Raw genomic sequence first — 22,687 nt, forward strand, 5'->3', positions numbered from 1 at the left:
CTTATCTACAAAGTTTAATGGTAAAGCAATAAACCTCGTATTGTGTTCCTTAATACTATGTCTATCTAGAGTTCAAATATGCTTCGCGGTTTTGTTTTCAATATGCGGAATGAAACATTTCAAGTCAAATATCACTAACCTCAAGTGGAAGGATGATTGTTGTCGTTGTAGCTCCTTGATTCTTCACATCTTCAAGACTTCGCAATACTTGTAATGTCTCATATCCTAATACTTTCAAGCTAACCTAGTACATAATATGACAACCAAAATATGAGTTTTGATTAACTAAAATATGACAACCAAACTTGATATACCAACGCTTGGTGGGTTCAACCGAGCTATGCTCTAACAGTTTTGATCAACTAAATTTGACAACAATCTTAATATAGAAACAGTTGTAATTTCGACCGAGCAATGCTCTAACAGAAAGCCTACGTCTTGCTCGATCAAATCCAATCAATTTATTATCAAAGCATATTAGAAAACAAGAAAATGTCTCAAAACAAAAGAATTCTCCACAGAAATCAAAGAAAATAACACCCCAACTCACTTAGACTTAGAATAGATCCTGATGCTCAATCGATCCTAAATTTTTTGGTTTAGTGTAAAAACTTAAACTTCACCATTTTTTGATCGCTGCACCTCTTTTGGCCAACTTGTCTGCAGAGAAATTCGTAAGATATTTTCCACAAGGTGAAATTATATCATTTGGCATATGTGATAACTTTGACATAATCTAGATATTTCCGAACTTATACGGTTCATTAAGGAGTTAGTTCCTAATTATGTTATTCCTTGATGGATGGTCAAGATCTAAAGCTAAAACTAAAACCGCAAGAACTTGGTCCTCTCTCTACCTATAAAGGAAGTTCAACGATCCTAAATTAAGTATCTATAAATTCAAAACTTATAAAATTAACTTCTAAAAGAATGGCCAAATCTAATAGTTCTCATAATTTTTAGAGTGCAAAGCCACCTAGCTTTACCATCCATGACACCTCATTTTATTTTTTAAAAGGCTGTGCAAAACTGGTAAACAATCAGATACCACTTTCACATCCGAGAACCTTTGTCGCAAGCTAGCCCATTATAAATGTATGAAAATCGCCATAGTTTTAACACTATAGTTTTATTGAATGGAAATGCTCATAAACATAACAAAAACATAATCACCACCGTCATTCTGCAAATGACACCAGACCTAGCCACCACTGGATTCCCTCCAAAGGAACCGTCACAACATAAATGAATTTGATTTTAATCAAGAAGAAACCAACTGCTTTCTATAGTCTTGTTTCCTTTTAGTAGCTATACATCTCACACTCCAAAAGAATGCAAAGTTTGAAGATCATACACATTATTAAACATAACACATGTCGTGCGCAGTTTGCACTCATAAACTGTTGATACAATTTTATTTTGAATTTTAGTATTAGGCCAGCTTCTAGACTCAAAAATCATAAAATTTCTACTAAACTATATATTCACAGTAAAAATAACAATCACCTAAATTTTCGTAACAACAGAGATTTCATTCTTGGATTTACTAATTATGGAATTCAATACTTTCTAGAGAAAGCAAAGATGGTGCATAACCAATCCAAAATAACACCACTAACCTCACACTCCCATAACATATGTTGCATATTTTCTTCATGGTATTTTTGCAAACAACACACCTAGAAACAATGCACATTTCTCTTCCTCTTAAAATATCATTAATATCACAAGTTTTTCTAGTTATTTTCCCTATTTAGGGGTTTTTTTAAATCAATGAGTTTGATCGTGGGTTTTTGCTAGTTTCATTACAAAGTTGGGTATTATTTTCCCGTGAAAATATAAATTAGTGATGAATTAAAGGAGTTTTATTTTGTAGATACAATTTGAATTTGAATTATTTGTTTTAGTAATTGATGTTAATGGTAGGTATGTTCAGTTCCAGCAATTATACATAGGATTATTTCCAACTCTATTAAGAGCGTTTCAAGTAATAGTGGTAACGTTTTGCTTTGATTCCAGTAACAATGTTAAGGATTTGGTGGGTGGCAGATGTTTTGATCCGAAAAGATAAGTATCATGCTGTAAATTGGAAACTTAAATTAAAATGTTGAATATTAGCATCTAGAAATTTACAAGAATTCTAGCAGAAGATGTCAGTCGTTTACCCTGTATACACATACCAAAGTTTTTTAAAAATTGCAATTGATTAAAAATTTGCTAACTGCTGCAGGTGGGATTCACAGTCCAGCTTTCGCTACAAGTCCTCTTTCTCTTTTTTAAATTCCTTTTTTTATTGTGCAGTTGAGATTCCTTTAACCCCATTGATTTGTTACAAGTCTCAATATGGAAGTCACTGTTACTGAATCTAATGTAATTATGCAATTCCTTTTACATGAGGTTGACAGACCTTGGTCAAAACGCTGAGGTGTGCGTACAACTGATTTGTAAGTTTTTTTTATATCATTAGACTTTTTGAACTCAACGTATATACGGATCTTTAATTTGTATCGCGTATGAAGTATATATTGGGTCTTTCGAAATCCAAATCACTCGGATACTTCGCTTCTTGCATCAATATTTGAATTTCTCTTTTTATTTGAGTAACTTAAGTCAATGTTTTTCTCTTTTATCGAGAAATAATATTATATTAAGAAAAAAGGAAATTTACAACTCTGTTGTGCACGGATCTATCAAGCAAGGAAAAAAAAGACAAGAGAAGAACACCCAAAAAAAAACGACAACTAAGGAGATTCGAAAGCAAGAGTTTTCCAGTTGGATATTATATCATTAATATGATACCTCGCCAACGTTTGTATTATCACTGTGTTACTTGATAATTATAATGACACTGTTTTATTACAAAGATAGGGGATTGAGCAACAGCAGACCGCAAATGATACCTTGAAATACAAACTATGTATGAAGTGAATAACTAGATGAATGACAACCAATTCTGAAGTCAACTTTGGTTTTTATACACCTCTGGTACCCCTATATTAATATCCCAATTCAGGTCCCTAAGTTTCCCGGGTTAAGTCTATCAAGCTTTTATAGCTCATTACGTAAAATTAGATTAGACAAACTCAATCGTTTGGACCAGTAAAATGTTGGATTTTTTTAAATGTGTACCTTAGAGGAGCATATGATTTATTATGGGTGAATTAAGTGTTGGAGTTAATTTAATTATTTTTTTGAAGAAAATCGGGTATAGAGAATCGTGTGGTTTGGAAGGAGAATCAACGTGTCTGAAACTTAAATAAGCAAAGCAATGTTCCCAATTATGAAAATCTAAGATGGCTAAAAAGATTATTAACAGTCAGTAAAGTACCGCTAATAAATAAGTACACAACTTCTGACCAAGAAATTAATACCAGAAAAAACAAAAACAATCCGAGGGAGGTTGAGTCGGGGCCTACAGCCTTGGTGATACCTAGTTAATCTATGAGATAACTATTAACTTTCGTAGTATTATTAACTATTGCCAATTCTCTTGACTTTCATGGTGGTTATTTTGCTTTCACCCATAAACATCATTTTTTTCCCTCTTTGCATCCCTAGCAATCTCTGTATTACTAGTATATTTTTTCCTTTACTGAATTATATTACGATCAATGAGGGACGTGTTGGAGAAGTCCATCATAAATTCATCTCAATCGCGTGTTATTTACTTCGCCACTTCTTAATCATGCTTTTGGCCTAACTTATCTACCGAAAATACATCAGACATGAAAATATTCTTAACCATAGGATGCATCGCTCAGGCGTATTAAGTTGCGTCTCTAATTACACCCTACGTTTCCAGTGCCATCTTTGGAACTCAATGACTTCCTTTTCCAAATATTTTCTCAATGAGGAAATCTCCATTGACCAAGTTGACCATGCAGCTTCTACTGTATGTTGCAGAATTCTCCGGAAGTATGGTAAAATGAAAGCCCCATCCGGTGAATCTGGTCAAAATTTAGGCTAAAAAAATCGAACTAACATGGTATGTGCCATTCTTGCCAATGAGTTTCTGCCATTCTTGCCACCCCAAAAATGGTATCCAACCTTCATAGACGGTACACCCCATATTATCCTCAGCAATTAATACAGACAGTACTGGGGAAAAAGAATCCAATGTGAATCATCATCAAATTCCAAACATAGTAAAAATTCCAAGGTAACTCTGAAACTATTACTTACGTGGCAACTTATAACTGGTTGTGAACCATCATAAAGTTGACCTGTTAGGAAAACCGAAAGTGAGAAAATCTAGTAGTTCTCTACTCTCCTGTTCCTTTTTACTTGAACCCTAAACTAAAACAACAACGTTAATAGTATAACTTTTCAGTACTTTATTTATCTTCTTCTCTCTGTGTTTTATAAAATCCACTGACGGTCCCCCAACAACTCTTTTTCCCTCTTTCTTCTTCTTCTCCCGCGGCGCATCTCGATTTCCCTCCAAATCAGGTACTTCCATTCAATTCTTTTAGGGTTTATTAAAATTAAATTTTCAATCTTTAACTTTTTCTTTTTTGTTTCTTGGATTGGTTCTTGCTTTCTAGATTGGAAATGTTAAGTATTTCTTTGATTGATTTTATTTTTTTGGGGTTCTCTAGTTGAATTTAGTTTATCAAATTGCTGTTTCTTCTTAATCATAGAATTGAGTTTGTTGATTATCTGAGTTTGGGGTTTCTGTAATTTGAAAGATGGATTGATATTTTTGTTTCGATTTATATCTCTGGGAAAGATTTTAAATTTAGGTTTTTTTGCTACTGTTCTTAGGGTTTAATGCAAGAAATTGCTGATTTTTCTTCGTTTTAGTTTCTAAATGGGACAACTTTAGATTGGGTTTTCTTTGGTTGGAATGCTGGATGAATATATTTGTTGGATTTGAAAAAAACTGGATGGTATTTTTTGTTTTACTGTTTCTAGGGTTTGCAGATTTTGGGGATTTTTTTTGTTGTAAGTTGGATAGACTAACTGAGTGATGAAATGGTGTGATTTGTTTCAGTGATGGAATCTGAAAGTTGTTGAAAGAAGATGAAAAACGATATTGATTCATCCAGGGAAAGTTTTTTTCTGGAGAAAGTTAAAGTTATAGAAGCTAAAGATAATGAGTTATTAAAACCAATTGATAAAAGGGTTTCTCTTGGTCCAATTACCCCAAATCCTGATAGGGAGACTGGAGAAGTTGTTCTTGATTGTTTTTCGCCGTTATCATGGGTTTCTTCTACACCAGGACCAGTATGTTCTGATGCTAAAAAAACTGATGATACTACCGAGGTTGATTCTTCTCCTCAAACACCGAAAGAAGACTTATTTGATTCGTTTGCTCCAGGTCCTGATGATTTGATGTTAGCTCCAAAGGTTATTAAACATATCGGAAAATCTTGTACAAGTGTTTCAAGGAGACTCAACTTTGATTCTTCTCCTGAAGATTTCAATGAGAGTAGTGAAAGGCTGAAATTTGATTCTTCTCCTGAGAATCACAATGAGAGTACTGAAAGGTTGAACTTTGAAGCTAGTGAAAGTGGAAACAATGATAATGTGGCTTGCAGAAGTGATGATGCTACAGATGAGGTGTTTTTGCCGGAAGATGTGCTGCTTGAGACAATGTATGAGTCACTTTTAGATGCAATTGTTTCAAAACAAACTGAGGAAATTATAGCTGAAAATATTCCTGATGGGATGAAGACACCAACTTCACTGCCTCTTCTCAGTGGAATCGCAGAGACTTGTCCACCTGCTCCTGTAAAACCTCCTTCAGGATCAAGATGCATTGATCTCGCAATTCGCAGAAAACTCGAGTTCCAGACTAATTTTTTTTTGTCTGTGGTGAGATTCTGAAGGGACTTATTTATTAAGATATATATCAGATTGTGTTCTTCTTGACACAATAGAGGATATTGTATCGAAGTCTGCCTCCTCTAGAGAAGAAAGAAAAAGCCTGGAAGGACTGGGGTTGCATGTTCATACTTCTAGGTAAGCTTGTACATGCTTTATTTGACACCCAACTTATATTAACCTTGGAGCAATGTATAGTTATTTGTAACTTGTTTTCTGTAACCAAAAATGAACCAAGGTGAGGAAACAATGTATAGTAATTATTTAGTTGGGACTAATGTCGATATCCGAATGTAAGTTTGCAAGTGCTGATTTACATCATCGAACTTTCTGCACTGGGTTTTACTGATTAGAAATGATGCAGACGAGGCTTCTCATCTGTTGAGTTTAACATTCTGTGACAAACACTTTGTGGAAATGATGTATTACTAAGGGTGTATGGACAGTCTTTCTTACTTTGCTTTAGGTTTGCACTGAAATCATATTGTTTGTTATAGTATTGGATTTTAAATTATAGTTAGAATTTCTCTCTGTTGTTGTACAACCTCTGTGATATACTGATAGCTTGTAATCTAAATTCCTTGTTTTGGTTATTTATTTGTTAAGTACTTACAGCATCTCAACTATCATTTCTTTGGTGATTATTAGTTCTTTTAAGTAAACAGGTGTTGTGTCTGTATAGAGATTGTTAAGTTCTAGTGTTACTGGAGTTTGGCTGTGCTAACTAGTAATTATGTTCTCACTGATCACTGAAGCGTCTCAAATCCACAATGAGTATGAGGTTGTAATTCTCCAACCAAATAACTACAGATTTGTGTATAATTGTGTTTCCCCCGAGGTTTGAAAAACGGCCGTTCTATAAAGGTCACACCCACATACCGTGTCCGTGAGGGTCTCCTACACCCTTCTTTTCTATATAACACCGATAAATATTAAATAACTGCGGGTTTTTTTAAGACGGCTTTCTATACCCGTCATAATCGTTTGTCTAAAATTAAGTTGAAAGTTTTTTTTTTCAAATAACATCTTAACGTGCATTTTTTTAGAATTGTTTCAATGTTTTCACGTGCGTTATAATCGTCTAGATAACCTACATAAAATAAAACTTTGAGTGTTTTTTTCTCTTTAAAATAAGAGGTTAAAACTTAGAATTAAGTTTTTTATAAATAATACAATGTACCCATATGATTAAAGACTTTAAACATCAAATTATTAAAATAGTATTCATCATTTAAAAAGTTACATGAACCAATATGATTAAAGACTTTAAACATAAAATTATTAAAATAGTATCCATCATTTAAAAGTTACACGAACCAAATAAGATCATCACCTTTTTCAAACTATTCTTGTATTTTTTTATTTTCTCGGCAGTTCCTTACCTCATCATAGGATTCATAGTCATCATCGTGGGTGTACTGGTTGTCTTCGTTAGCATAAGTATCATCATCATAATCGTCTTCATTATCATCTTCATAATCTTCTTTCATTTTCATCATTGTTGTTACCTACTTCATTATTGTTATCAATATTAGAATTATATCCTTCGTTCATATGTGAGATACCATGGTCAGAATAATCGAATGTGTAACAAGAATCATATACAAGATTCACATTCTCATAACGTTGTGTATCATCTCCAAATGAAAGATTACCAAAGTCATAAGCAAAGTCACCCACTGGTAACTTTACATGTGGGATTTCAACTTCGGGATCATGCCAGTTGTATGGTAGAGGGACATACTCTAGATTATCAATGACTTCCTCTTCCAACATATTTAACCATTGTTCTTCTTGAGGTAAAATCGATGTTTCGTCTTCCCCCGCTATCCATCCAAGCATATTGTCATCCCTCAATAGGCTATGAACGTCGTGAACATCAATGTTATGTCGCCTTGCTTTACCTTTAATTCTTTGTTGCTCCAACTTCAAATGGTTCTGAACATGCACTAGGTCATTTATTCTCGATGAAAGTAAACAATTGCGTAGCTTGGTGTAGATTTTTTCAATCACACTCCAATTCCTCTCTGATCTAGGTGATGTATTTTGACTTAATATCTTTACTGCAACCTTCTGGAGGGATGGATTCTTAGCATTGTAAGATAACCACCAACTTACAAGAGCACCATGTTAAGCCGTAATACGTGTTGATGGTGATGAAATTGACCTTGCATCATCTGTATGCTTCCCCCATAGAAAAAATGTATAATTGTTACTGGAAATTCAAATTACTTCGTTAAATATACTTGAAGATAGTATTAGTAATTGTGTACCTCTAGCATGCAATTTTATTGTTCTTGTGGGCCATTAACCATTTTCGATATAACTTCAGTAAGACAAATTTGGGGCTCGGAAATTTCATTATTGATGAGATTGGCTGCTGGGTTGAAGATGTAAAGAGGAGAACTCAACTGAATTTTTCATCGGTCATTTGTTTATTACACCTACCATAGAAGCATTTGATCCCGAACCCATTTGTATAGTTTCCACACATGTAGTAAGTGCATGACACAAATAACCCATGGTGGGTATGTATGAGTCTAAGAAATGGACCATTTTCAAGAACCGACTAACCATTATGCCCTCATTTTGACACGTGGTCCAAAACATCTCATTTGAAATATATTCTTCACATCTCTATCTTGACGAATTTTTCCCTCTACCGATTTCAGAAATTCTTTGTTCACAGACAAGTTGTCGATAGCATTACGTTGATCAATTATACTTTTAATTGCAATAAAATTCGTTGCAAATATTTTTAAGACGGGGAGCAATAGATTGTGTTATGCAAAATGTTGTCCAAATTTAACAAGAATGCAAGCTTGATTGTAAAAAAAAAAAATCTATTTTTTCTTGCTTCTACAATCGCATATTTAACAAATGGGAACTTTTACGTATCTTCCAACATCAAGTCCAACATGTGAGCAGCACAAGGTACCTATAAAAATGTGTCATACTCTAATGACAATATCTTACCTATTCAAACGAAATTAGAAACAAGTTAAAGATAAATATATTATCAATATATATAATTAAACAAAGTTATTAATAGTTACATGTAGCTTTGAATTGGGATCATGGATTTGCAACTAATTGAACAATGTTTTTCGGACCCATATCATCTATAACCGACTTGAACAAACTAATCAAATACTCTGTGGTCAACCAATTATGTTCTATGTAGACGCTTTTCAAAAACGTAAATCCACTACCACTGTAAATTAGAAAGTTTACAATCGTATGTTGCTTCTGTTTTTCCAACCATCGGACATGAGTGTACAACCATATTCTCTTTAATAATGTCGTTGGACGTCCAACAGGAGAATCGACTTTTTCTAGACATGTTTTACTTTTACCAAATTTTGTCGTAGGAGGCTGATAATCCCTAAAGGTGTTATATTGCCCGTCCATATCTATAGACAGCCAAGGTGGTTGTGATGCCCGCAGTGTAGACTTATGTATTCCCACGGAGGCCCGTGGATCGTGCGATGTACCCACTTCGACATGAGTATTCTTATTTTTTCATCCAAAAAGGTTTTTTACCCAGTCTTTTTCTTTTATGTTACTGGTACTTGTTCTTCTTCTGCATGAACATCTGGCTCTTCTTCATTTATATCATACACAGGGTTCCTTGGTTCATTATTGTACATTTTTTCTGCATCTTCGTATTTAGATTCAGGTATTTGTTGACATTTTGTTATTCTTTTTTCTTGTTTTGCAACTTTAACACTAGTTTTCACCTTAGGAGGCACTTGCATGCTCGGGTCAACTGTACCTCTTTGTTGTGATAAATGCAATTTGAAGTGCGAAATACCCCAAGATATTTCTTTTTAACATATATTACACTTCAAATTTTTACAATCACTCATTACAGTGCAATAGGCATGAAAAGGATCTAGCCGAGCATATTGTGTCAATGTCGATCCTTCCATCGTATTCTATAAAGTAACAATTATTTAACCAAATTTAACTATATTAGTTATTATTTAGTATTTTTTAACTAACATGAACATTAACATCCTGCTAATTAAATTTCACAACTTTTAACATGCATGTACGAAGTCATATTTAATCAACACAAAAACTAACACCATGCTAACTTATTTCATCATGTCATCATGCTAATTTATTTCATCATTATGAAAGTTAAAGTGTTAAAATACAAGCTCATTCATATGAATTATTATTATAGTGGTTTTATTCTTTTTTTTATTGCGTAGATTTTATTGACTAAATTCATATATATCTTGATTTTTTCTTCCTCTAATCGTGATTTGTATTTTTGTTATTTCCTTGAAACTTTGTTATAAAGTTATGGCAACATCCTAAACTATAATATAAAGTACATGTAAGTTGATATATATATATCAACTTACTAAATACTAAAATAGTATATGAACAACATGGAGAAGATGAAAAAAACACCGCAAAAGAAGAAAAAAAGACAACTATTTCGTAACTTAAATGTTGAAATAAGAAAGTATATGTGGAGTTCAAATTTACAGTTCAAAGATAACATTCGACATCAACATCGTCATCCGGTATCATGAAGAAAAAAATCAAAGTCCTTAATAAGTAAACAACATATCAACACACAATAAATTTAGCGGTAATACTTGTTTTAAATGAAAACTCTAATATAAATCTTAAAATTACCTCTTCAAACTTGTAGTTGAAAGTTGAAACCAAAAAATTCAAAACTCGGACAAATGAAAGAATTTGTTTGAAGAAGCAAAGCTATCGAATGCCCATCCACTACATCAGTACACCTTCTTCTGTTTTTAAAGGAAGAACATAAAGAAGAGAAATACAAAAAAAAAATAGTACAATAATGATTTTGTTTGTTAAAAAAAAGGAAAATGAAAAGAAAAGGTAATAAAAGGATGCAACATGTTGTTCGTTACCCCCCCCCCCCCCCACACACACACACACACACACACCCCCAATTGGATCAACTTGAATCTTCAAGTGAATCAAGTCCACTGCTTTATTAAAACTTAAAATGAGACAAAATAAAGGGACAAGTCTACCTAGCTAGGTTATGCATTTTTTTATGTTGACGATATAATTGCACGCATTTCTTTTGCATTATTTTAAGTTGAGCTGATAATCGTTTGATTCTTTGTTCACGTTACTTATCACAATTCTTTTAATGGTTGTAATTCATTGTCATGAATTTTATCAGATTTTATAAATCTGTACGGTAAAAATACAAAAAAATTAAAAAAATATTAGAAAAGAAAAAAAATAGTAACAACGTTTTTATACTTGTTATAAAAATTTTACGCATGTTATAATCGTTAGTTAGGAATTTCAGATCATTTTTTTTATTCTATTTAACTGTTATAACGCCCGTTATCTTAAAAAAAAAACTTATAAAAAACGCATTTTCCCCTAAATAACGTGTTTTTTGCCCGAAACGCGCTCACACCCATCAAAACGCGTTATAACGGTCTCGCCTAGTGCATAACATATTCAGGATTTACCTAATACCTTGGGCTTTGCACTCATTGATTACTTAGAAACTGTTTCTCTTTACAATGTAACTTGTAGTGTGTTTATTATTTAATTTTGTACTTTTCCCTCTAATATTCGTACCTGTTTGTTAGAAGTTCGTTACTGCATTTACCTGCAGCCCCCTTATGCCATGTATAAACTTCAATAATCTCAGAAGTACTTTTTTAAGGGGTTTTTGAGTCATTGATCACTTGGCAGTTTACCTAATAAAATTTGTAATTAAAGAGATACATTACAGTTGTAACTCTCCGGTTCAATTTTTTATTTCTTCGACTGAACTTGAAGTTTATGTCACCAACTACTAAAAATCATTGTGAAACTATTATAATGGGGTTGAAAATCTCTTTCATTCATTCACATTGCAGCAAGTAATGTTCTACTTTTAACATCTTGAGCACTTTTGGCCAAACCTGAAGTTGATCTGAGATTTTTTTTATTTTTTTAATAGGGACTCTAGGACCTCCTAACTAAAAACAAGCTTGCCAAAATTTGTGCAACTAACAACTTCCCAAATATTTGTGAAACTTGACCAGTTTGGTTTTACAAAAAAAAATATATTTAAGCATGGATAAAGATGCCATGTCGATAGAAAAAATAGCATGGCAACAGTTGATTACTTAAAGACATGTAGTTGAAGGAGTAATCAACTGAGAGTATGAGAATATTTTCAGTGTTGTATATGCTCTAAAAAGTATTTGCGTTTCTTGTATTAAATTGTATTAATTTTGGATTTTTTCAACCTAAAAGTCAGTTTTAATTTTCTCAAATCAACGGTAACCCAACACATATTGGATTCCAAAATATATTCTTCAAAATGAAAACACGAAAAATGAAAACACGAATTTCGATCCAACACGAATTTCAATTTAGGAATCTATTGATTGTCAAACTCATGCACACTTTTTATTGTGTAGTTTCCCTCTCATTTTCATACTCGGTTATGTTATTTTGTTCTATAAATTCATATATAGTTTCTATCACAGAAAAAAGAGAATCACAAAAAATTTGATATAGATTGAGTTATTTCTATCTTCACAAATTCTACATTGATTCTCGAGTTTGGTAGGAAAAGATGGATATTGAAGAAAAACTTGAAAGGATGGAAGACGAATAAAAAGTAGGGGAACATGAGTTATCAACATTAGAGATATTTGAACCTAAGGAGGTATCAACATGGAGGTATCAAATAACACTAAGATCAATATTTGTAAGTTGTATATTGGGGTTTGCATTCACATTCATCATGATGAAACGCAGTCTTACTACTGGAATAATACCTTCTCTTTATGTTGGTGCTCGTTTATTGGGGTTTTTCTTAATCAAGTTTGGCTTATGTGTTGTCGAAGACGGGTATTTCAAGTCATACTTTCACGCGACGAGAAAATGCTATTATTTATACTTGTGTTGATGCCACATCTGGAATCGCTTTTATCTGTATGTATGAAAATTATGCAATTGGTATGATAAAGACCGTTGCGGATCAAGGACCGTCCATAACAAATAACAGAAAGAATGTCCATGCTCTCCACATGCCATGGATGCATGATTTTCTTTCTTTTTTTTGTTAACTTTTTTGGTATCTTATCAAGTTTTCCTTTAAGAAAAATTATGATCATCTATTTCAAGTTAACTTCCCCAAGTGGAACTACTACAACATACCTCATCAACAACTTCCATACACATAAAGGAGCCAAACTAGCAAAGGTACAACTTAAAACGCTCTTTAAGTGGTTCAGTGGAAGTTTTATATGGGCATTGTTTCAGTGGTTCTTCACAGCTTCCAATGGATGTGGATTTGCATCTTTCCCGACTTTTGGTCTTAAAGCCTTTGACCACAATTTCTATTTTGATTTCTCAACTCTTGAGTACCTGTGTTGAGGTAGGAATGATCTTCCGGTAGTCGATTACCTTGTAAATATTGTTTGGATCGATCCTCTCTCTGGGAATAATGTGGCCACTTGTTGCATAACAAAAAGGCAAGTGGTACAGTACAGATCTCAAGGCTAATAGTTTAAGCGGTCTTCCGAGATACCGGGTGTTGGAATATGGTTTGTATACTCATGTAAATCAAGTTATTTCATGTGCATCAAGACTATATAGAATATATTTAGGAAGAGAAGACTAAGTCAAATATATTTAAAATATTTTGTAATATTTCACATTTAATAGATAGTTATTCTCATTCAATTCTATGATATCTTTTATATATTCTCAACTCTACAAATATAAAGTTTTCCGTAAATGTATAATATTCTGATTATCTCTTGATATATAACATGTCATCAACCCTACGAGGTTTGTCCGTGGACGTAGGTCGAGATGACCGAACCACGTAAATCATGTCTCCATAAAGATTTTGGTAGGTAGGTTAAAAAAATTATTTATAATTAATTAATTTTGATATTGTTTGTCATCATGAATGATATCCATCTTAAATTTGATATATATGTCAAAATTTAAGATGATATCAGAGCAGAATGCTCTCTCTTCCGCAATTTATCTTGTATCGATGTTTTTTTTCTATTTCGATCAATTGATTCTATATCGATATTGATACAATAAAATGTTCACTTATGTTTCTGGTGAACAAATATAGTATTATATATTGCATCAAAATTTTCATGGCGTTTTTATATCTCTCCGGTTATTTTTATTTAGAACATTATTGTTTTGGATGAGTCATTCCCAAAAAATTAAATTATTGTTGTATCGTTCTTGCACAAAAGTATATTATTCTGACTTAATCAATTATTATTTTTATCAGCAATATTCAACTCAATTAAAAACTTATCATTCCTGGTAATAAATCTTATTTCAGATATATATTTCATCGTATTTTCGAAGATCAATTCAAGATACTCACTCTTATATCAAAATATCGGCTAATTTATTTATTTAGGTATATTATTTATTTCCGAATGTACTTCGTATATACAAACATAAATCATTTCAAAATGTTTTGGATTTTCCAATATAATATATTTATTTTCTTTTCAATATCTTTTGGATTGAGTAATCTTATTCATTACTTATTTTATAGTCGAAAATACAGTAAACCTAAATGCCAAAGATATATTGCTTCAAAAGAATCTTATCTAAACGAGTAATTTTGTTAACTATCTTGTTGTCAAATTGTATGTTGCCATTTCGGCAAGTCCGCAGAATTTTCCATAACATTAATCTTTATTTTTGATATGGCTTTCCATTCGGAAAATTTCTATCTAATATTATTGGTGTTAACTTTTATAAGGAATACTAATTCAATTCGGAATATATTATATAGTCTTCGGATAATTCAAAACTTTTATCGCATTTTTCATGATCCTTTCAATTTGACCGTAAAATAAGATAAACTTTCCTAAAAAATCTTACCATCTCTGGTAATCATGTCATTTTCAAAAATATGTTATCTTTGTTGGATTTTGTACTATCATGATTAACTAGTGAAACGATATTTGATTTAGTTTGATTTAGTACTCATTTATAAATTATCTTCAGAAACTATCATTCATTTATAAATTAACCGCTCGTCCAAGGGGTTGTAGCTCATATGGTAGAGCGCTCGATTCGCATTCGAGAGGTACGGTGTTCGATTCCCCGCAGCTCCATTTTGTTTGCTTATATTTTTCTTATGCTGCAAATCCAAGTTGACTTTTTTTTTTGGAATTGTTTTGGCCCGTCTGGTGAAGTTTTTCTGGTATCGTTTTGGGCCGTCTGTAGTACATAATTGATCAAAAATTGACTGCAGAAAACTTCTCTTGATCCCCGAAAGGACTTCACAGACAATAGGTTCGGTTCAGATCGAAAGGAAGATAAAGCTAGAGAATAATAAAAAAATTAGATAAAGAAGGGTTTGAAAATCCAGTTAATTGGTAATGTGAACTACATGTCATAGATTTATATTCACTCAGAGTAATTAAGTGTCTCCCTATTTGAGAATCCAGTTTATTCACATCACAGATGATGTTTCATGTTTGATTCAACTTTGATTCAATCACAGTCGTTACGCATTATCTAATGTCATCATGATTTCAAATCCCTATTACCTAATATCATGTTTGGATCAGTGTTTCCAGCCATTGCGGGCATGTTGGATTTGTAAATGTAAAAAAAAAAGGTTTAGTAATTCCTTAAGTCAGTCATGAAGTTAAAAGCGGTGATCCGCGATCGAAAATCAATGTAACACTCATCTAAGTTCAAAAAAGTTGAAGTTAAAAGTTTTTCTTTCAAGAGGTTGTTTAGGTTGCACACTACAATCTTTTTCGTGTCCAACTTGAGGGGATGTTGGAATATGGCATTATACTCATGTGAATCAAGTTACTTCAGGTGCATCAATGCGCGTATGTAGAAGATATTCTAGGATATCTTTTATATCTTCTCAACTCTAAAGACATAGAGTTTTCTGTAAATATATAATCATTCGATTATCTCTGGATCAATAATATATTATCAATCCTACGGGGTACGGTTTCTCTGTGGACGTAGGTCGAGATGACCAAACCACGCTGATCATGTCTCCATAAAGATTTTTGTATGTAGGTTAAAAAAATTATTTATCAATGATTAATTCTGATATTGTTTGTCATCTTTAATGATGTCCATCTTAAAATTGACCTAGATATCAAAATTTAAGACAAGTTTTTCGTCACTTTAAGCTATAATTCTCGGGGATAGTTTATTCCACTTTCTTGTGGTGCTATCCAAAATCTTATACAACATAATTCAGAAGAAAAAAAATTCAGATAAAGATGTCATAAGTACTTCTGAACCTGTAATGAGCTACGATGATCAACGTTGTACTGGATACTTACTAAAAGATCAGATCCATATTTGGTTTCCTTACTTGGATATGTTTTTTTAGCAGACGCCTCCGTCATAATTATTCTGTTCATATTCCCTTCTTTAAAATTTTACCACATCATGATTATTTACATTATTGCACATGTGTTGGCTTTTTGCAACTCTTATGGATGCGGTTTAATAAGTTGATCTTTAGTTCTAACTACGGGAAGCTTGCAATTTTCATATTTGGTGCTTGGGCTGTTTTAAACAATGGAGGAATAATTGTTAGTCTAGATTCATGTGGTGTTATGATAAGTATAGCATCGAGAGTATCATATTTGATGCTGATTTCAAGATAAGTTATTTAACCCTTTCTTTACCGAAATCCGTGTTCATTAGCCAAGTCGCCAGAACTCTTTTGGCGTTATTTTCTTCCCATTTCTCTACTGGTATTTATTCTACAAAATCTATCATGATCTTGGGCAACCTAACACTCCATATCTATCTTCCTATGAGGCTTTATATCGTGGTATTTCGCTTATTATTGTTGAAGGAATATTGTCTCTACCAAAGAACTGCTTTAAGCTATCCGTTGGATTCTTCGCGTTTGTTATATTTTTGAACATAATTAAAGAAGTTTTGGTGCTACGCAAATCCAACGCTCATAAGTATGTTCCAGGTGCTATGGATATGGTTGTTCCATTCTACTTAGGATGTTACTTTACAATTGATGTGTGTGTAGGAAATTTATACCGGTTTTGGATAGAGTGGAACAACAAAGATGAAGTTGATGCATTCGTACCTGTAGTGGCATCAAGATTGATTTATGGTGACTCACTACGGGGAATGCCAGTTTCTCTAATTTCATTGGCTAATGTTAAACTCCTATCTGTGTGAAGTTCTTGTCAAATGCTCAAAATGCCAAAGTCGATATATTCTTACAAGGCTAACTTGACTCATTCAAGATCAAGCTAATAAGAATACAATTAGTGGTTTCATAATTTTACTTTATGTCTTTTTTCCTTTCTATTTATTAGGACTTTTAGAGCAGTTCAATGTATTTTATGATAATTTCCATCATACTCAAAAAGCATTATTATTATTCTTTTGTTATTTTAATAAGTAGTTATATATGTTCTGAAAACGCATGGGTACCAAAATACACCACCAACTTTTTCGTAGGCAACCTGTATGGACTAAACTCAAATACAATTCTGAGAGTTGCAACTTAATGAATCTCAATCAGGAATTATATTAAGAGTTTATATCTCTTTCTCTCACAATCAATATGAAAACAGAAACAAATCATGAACCTGATTGTAACATGAGAGTACTTGTACGATTCCAAAGATCAATATCCAAGATCAATCAAGTTGTATCCAATAATTAAGATGGGCGTATCTACTTTGATTGATTTTATGTACAACCTGCTATATTTCTATTATATAAGTAAAGAATATAATGCGAAAAAGAAATAATACAGATACCAGAAATTTTGTTAACGAGGAAACCGCAAATGCAGAAAAACCCTGGGACCTTGTCCAGACTTGAACACCAAACTGTATTAAGTCGGTACAGATACAAGCGTACTATCAAAACTTCGTATTGGAATGTAGTTGAGACCGAATCCACCGTCATAGTAATTCAGATACAATCGCGCTCCTTACACCCTTTTGAATCTCGCAAGATTCTGCATAATTAATACCCTTAGCTGAGTTCATTTACAGCGTAAGAGTTGCTTCAACCTAAGTGATGACTTTAAAAATATGTCTCCCACATAAAATCCTATATGTGATTTCTGTTCTGATCATTAGATCAAGGTGATATAAGAAATCGTTTGTAGTACACTAGGTATAGCAAACCTAAAAATATGGTATTTATAACTCCCGAAGAGCAGCTTAGATTATTATTCACCTCCCAAGTAAAACCTACTCCGGTTTCAAGAAAGAATGGTTATAGAGCAATATACTTGTGGAATCACAAAGTCTGGGACGAAAAACTTTGTAATTTCTATTTATCTTGCCTGATCGGAGTGAGACTCAACAATCAGTAGTAAGATCAGGATACACGAACTATCAAGATAAACATAGTCGTACCTGGCTTCACGAATCCCTAAGCGAAATCTTTTTAGTTGCTAAACCCAAAAAGGTTTAAAGGGGAGGAATACTCTAGTTTATAACTAGGACATACAAGAAGAGTGTCAGGGATTCAAAAATCTCAGTTGGTTGAGGTTTTCCTTTGATACACTTTCAAAATCGAAGGTTTCTTTAGATTTAAGCTAAGGTAGCTTTAGAATCAAGCAATCTTTTTCCATCGTTAGATGAAAATTCGACTTGAGATAAACACAAAAAAGTATACATTGTGGTTAGGATGAACCGTAACCGAACCGTGTATAATGACTTTTTCATGAAAGTTTAGCCGAAACTAGCCAGCCGAACTATAAGCTTCACCATTTTCATATAACACTTTTAGACTTTAATCTTGAGTCACAACCATATGTTATAATATGATCAAATATGTCTAGAGGTGTTTTATAGAGTTATTCAAATGTTGATTATCTCAAAGAAATAAATCTGATGCATCTAAAAATATTCGAATAGGTAAGTACGTGTACTTACTTCCAAATCGTGAGTTATTTATATCATGGTATTGTGTCGGGTTTGTATACCCTTAAGACAAAAACATTTCATGAAATTTTAGTACCCATACCGGGTATGTGTACCTTCCTGAGTTCACGAGTCAACGGATCTTTTTGGTATCCATACTAGATATGTGTACCTAAGATCGTTTCTGAACTATAGTTACGCCGGTACGTGTACTGGGAACATGTACTGCGGCTCCAGACCTATAACAGTTACGCCAGTACGTGAACTGATATGTGTATTGTCTTGTATCCAAATTTACAGTAGTTCAATATATCTCTAACAATCAATTTGAAACATTCCCAAATAACATCAATGACACATTATCACTGTTCCAGGCTATTTTTCAAATGATTAACTCGAATCATAATTAAGGTCATAAACAATAAATTATTCTTAACCAAATTCATCAATTTTTGAACAAAATTTTCTTAAGTTTAGTCATTTATATTTCGAGAATAATTAACAAGATAAATTTGACTCGAAATTTCTATTGTACAATCCGAAACATTCCCAAATAACATAAATGACACATATCATTATTCCGAGCTATTTTAGAATGATAATCTCAAATCGCGATTTTGATTATGAACAATAAATTGTTCTTAACCGAAATTCATCAAGTATGAACAAATGTTCATTAAGCTTAGTCATATATATTTCGAGAACGAATTACCAAGATAAACTTGACTCGAAATTCTTAATATGCTTATGATAGTCTAATTAGTCATGCGACATCGTCTCGTAGATAGAAGAATAAATATAACTTGAGAAATAGGTTGTTCAGTATTCACTTACCTTTTGTTGAAGAAGTTCTCCAAAATCTTCGGTTGATCTTCGCCTTCAAATGGCAGAATGCAGTAATGTTCGATTCTCAACTACACAACTCTATCCTAATCCGCGACTTGACTAATTGTAGACTAGAAATCAAGATATAGTTTTGATTAGGGCTGTCAATGGGTACCCGTTACCCGGAACCGGAACCGGACCCGAGCGAATAGGGTCCGGTTCCGGGTCCCAAAATTGGACCCATTAACAAGTTAGGACCCGACGGGTAATAACCCGATTGGACCCGAATCTAAACGGGTCCGAACGGGTAATACCCGATGGATTATTCATTCTTTATCCCTCGTTTTAGCAAAATTACAAGTATTTTGCTAGTTTGGTTTTGAATTTTTTTTCTCATTTTTCATTTCTTCTTACATTTAATCTTTATTTAGTACATTAATAAAGAAATAATACCAAATTTTTATAGAAATAAGTTTGATTCAAGCAAAAAAAAGGGAAAGACATCAAAATTCTGAACTTTTATGTGTGTTTTCTTAATACCCAACGGGTACCCGGAACCGATGGGTACCCGGGGTTTTAAACGGGTCCGGTTCTGGGTCAACTAATTTAGGAACCGGACCCGGAACCGCTAGTAACCGGACCCGACTTTTATAAATAGGGTCCGGGTCCATTGATACCCGGGAGGACGCGGACCCGTTGACAGCCAACTAAATTTGATAAAAAGCTTGATATAGCAACACTTGTGATTTCGACGGAGCAATGCTCTAACATGTTCAACTGATAGTAAAATTACCAATTAGACACCACAAATACCAGAAGAATCTAGCCGGCTGCCGTGTATGTAGTAGCATGAATTTCATTGGGATGACGACTTTGAGCTGGGTTTTCCCTGCAATTTGTTAAAATTTTGTCTACACCTATGCATCAATCCTGCATATCACAGCGAATACATTAACACTTTTTTTTATAGCTCCACCTTAATATCTTGGCAGGGGGAAAACAAAAGAATGAAGTATTGGTGAAAAGAGTAACTATCTATCGAAAGTTGGAACAAGACCCTATAGATTTGTCATTACTAGATTTTAATTTATTTTTTTGAAGCTAAAAGAAAGAATGTCATTGAACTGATAAAGTGTTTGCATGGAATTTGTTTCTCAACAATAGAGCATTGATAATAATACTAAGAGGGATATTATACCAAATACTATCTACCCTAGCATGTTTGGATAGGACATCTGCTGCCTTATTTCTCTCTTTTGGCACATAAGTACATTACCAAGAGGTTTCTATTCTAAAAAACAGATTTTATTCCAAAGATTAAGTTATAAAGTCTCAGGTCAATGTTAAGACTGTTTTTATTAACTGCATATGCCACCAGTTTTGAGTCCAACTCGAATTGCACAGCCTCTATCATATTTCATTTGCCCATTAAATCGCTTCCAGCAGTCCCTTGCACTCCGTCTGCTTTGCGCTAGTTACCTCTGCTAAATAGATGCATTTTGAGCTCCAATGTCTCCTTACAAAATCACGAATTGTCGGACCAATGCCACTTGTTTTGGTAATACTATAGAAACTGTTGTCACAGTTATTAGTAAATACACTCCTAGGAGGTGGTAACCAATGTATGTTTTCCCAGTTAACTCTAGACTCTGTTGAGTTACAAAGTTTTGGTCTAGATTCATGCTATGCAATGTGTTTCCGTCAGCTAGCTGTGATGTTCTCTGAAGAAGAAGTTATCCATTTATAAACCTTTTCACATCTGGCTGACCAGATGGTCCACGCAATAATAACAATTTTATTCAAGTCAGCTTCTTTAAGTTGCTTTGCATGCAACTTATCGAAACAGTAACAAAATCAGTTTTCTAAGGAGAGATTACTATTTAATTGCGGACCTAATATTGAAAACCAAGCAAATATGGAGGTGGAGCGTTCCATAATGATGTGTGATGGAGTTTCTTTAACCTGGGAGCAAAAAAGGAAGTTGGCATCCAAGTTATGTATAACATGCACGAGCGTATCCCTAGTAGGCAATATATTCTTAATATATTTCCATCGGAAATGATTAATCCTAGAGAGTGTAATAAGATTCAATAATCTCTTAATGATATAACACATTCTGTCAGTCACAGCGTTGTTTTGATTGCTCTCCTTAAACATTTTCTTGTAATCAAACTTTACGGAAAATTTTCCATTCTTTTCTAAGGTCCAAATGAGATTATCTTCATAATCTTGATGCAATGGAATGTTGAGGATGAGTCTTGCAGTTTCGGGTTCGAAGAGATTGAAGATGAGACTGGTATTCCATGCTGCAGAGTTATCTTGAAGATATGGTACACATGGGTGAACTGCTGATGATTAGTAATCCCTTGCTTTGGGATATGAGGTGTCTCTAGTTCAGGAATCCACATATGCTTCCATATTAAAACACTGTTACCATTTCTAACATTCCAGCAGCTATATTTTTGAATAAAATTCAATTCAGAAGAGATGCTTCTCCACGACCAGGTAATATTACTTTTGCTGCTGAGATTAAAGACTTGACCATCTATGAAGTATTTGGCTTGTAAAGATTTGGCACAAATAGAGGTGTTGTCTGAGCACAGTTTCTAAGGATATTTAGCTAGTAAGCCTCTATTAAAAATATAAAGATCTCTGAAACCCAGTCCCCCCTCTTATTTTGGCTTGTTCACGTTCTTCGGGAGATGAAATGTTTGCCTTTGTTGTTTCTTTTGTTTCACCAAAATGCTTGTTGAGTCGAATTCATCTTTGAAATTGTGGAATCCGAGAGTATAAAATTGACCATGCGCTGAACTGGTATGGCATTCGTAACACTCCTTATCATGACTGAACGAGCTTCTTTTGACATGTTTATACACCTCCATTTAGTGAGTCTGGTGACCGTCTTGTGAATTAGAGATGAAAATGTAATCTTCTTATTCCTGCTAACAAAGAAAGGAAGACCCAATTATTTTTCCTCATTTATGTAAAGTTGTCGTCCTTGCATTATGCCACTTATATCTTGACCACATGAAGGACTCATGTTTTTGCTAAATAAACAACTGATTTGTAAATATTTATCAGCTGACCCGAGCATGCACTAAAATTATCGATAACTTCAAGAAGTTTTCATG

The 22,687-nt window shown here is 33.3% G+C and overlaps 1 protein-coding gene and 1 non-coding gene across 2 annotated transcripts; both read left to right on the plus strand.

Moving 5' to 3' along the window:
• The first annotated feature begins 4,291 nt into the window (after nt 1–4,291).
• Nucleotides 4,292–6,419, plus strand: LOC113320327 (unknown protein 1-like). Its single transcript, XM_026568242.1, has 2 exons — nt 4,292–4,449; nt 4,994–6,419. Exon 2 carries the CDS (start codon nt 5,023–5,025, stop codon nt 5,827–5,829), a length of 807 nt encoding a protein of 268 aa, XP_026424027.1. The 5' UTR covers nt 4,292–4,449; nt 4,994–5,022; the 3' UTR covers nt 5,830–6,419.
• An 8,459-nt stretch (nt 6,420–14,878) lies between these two features.
• Nucleotides 14,879–14,951, plus strand: TRNAA-CGC. Its single transcript has one exon. It is a non-coding gene; the product is annotated as a tRNA-Ala (tRNA).
• Nucleotides 14,952–22,687: the final 7,736 nt, after the last annotated feature.

Source organism: Papaver somniferum, chromosome 11 (genome assembly GCF_003573695.1).
Source record: "Papaver somniferum cultivar HN1 chromosome 11, ASM357369v1, whole genome shotgun sequence".
Taxonomy (NCBI): domain Eukaryota; kingdom Viridiplantae; phylum Streptophyta; class Magnoliopsida; order Ranunculales; family Papaveraceae; genus Papaver; species Papaver somniferum.

Coding starts and splice junctions, on each gene's coding strand:
- LOC113320327 (XM_026568242.1), top strand. CDS start 5,023: ATGAAAAACGATATTGATTCATCCAGGGAAAGTTTTTTTCTGGAGAAA.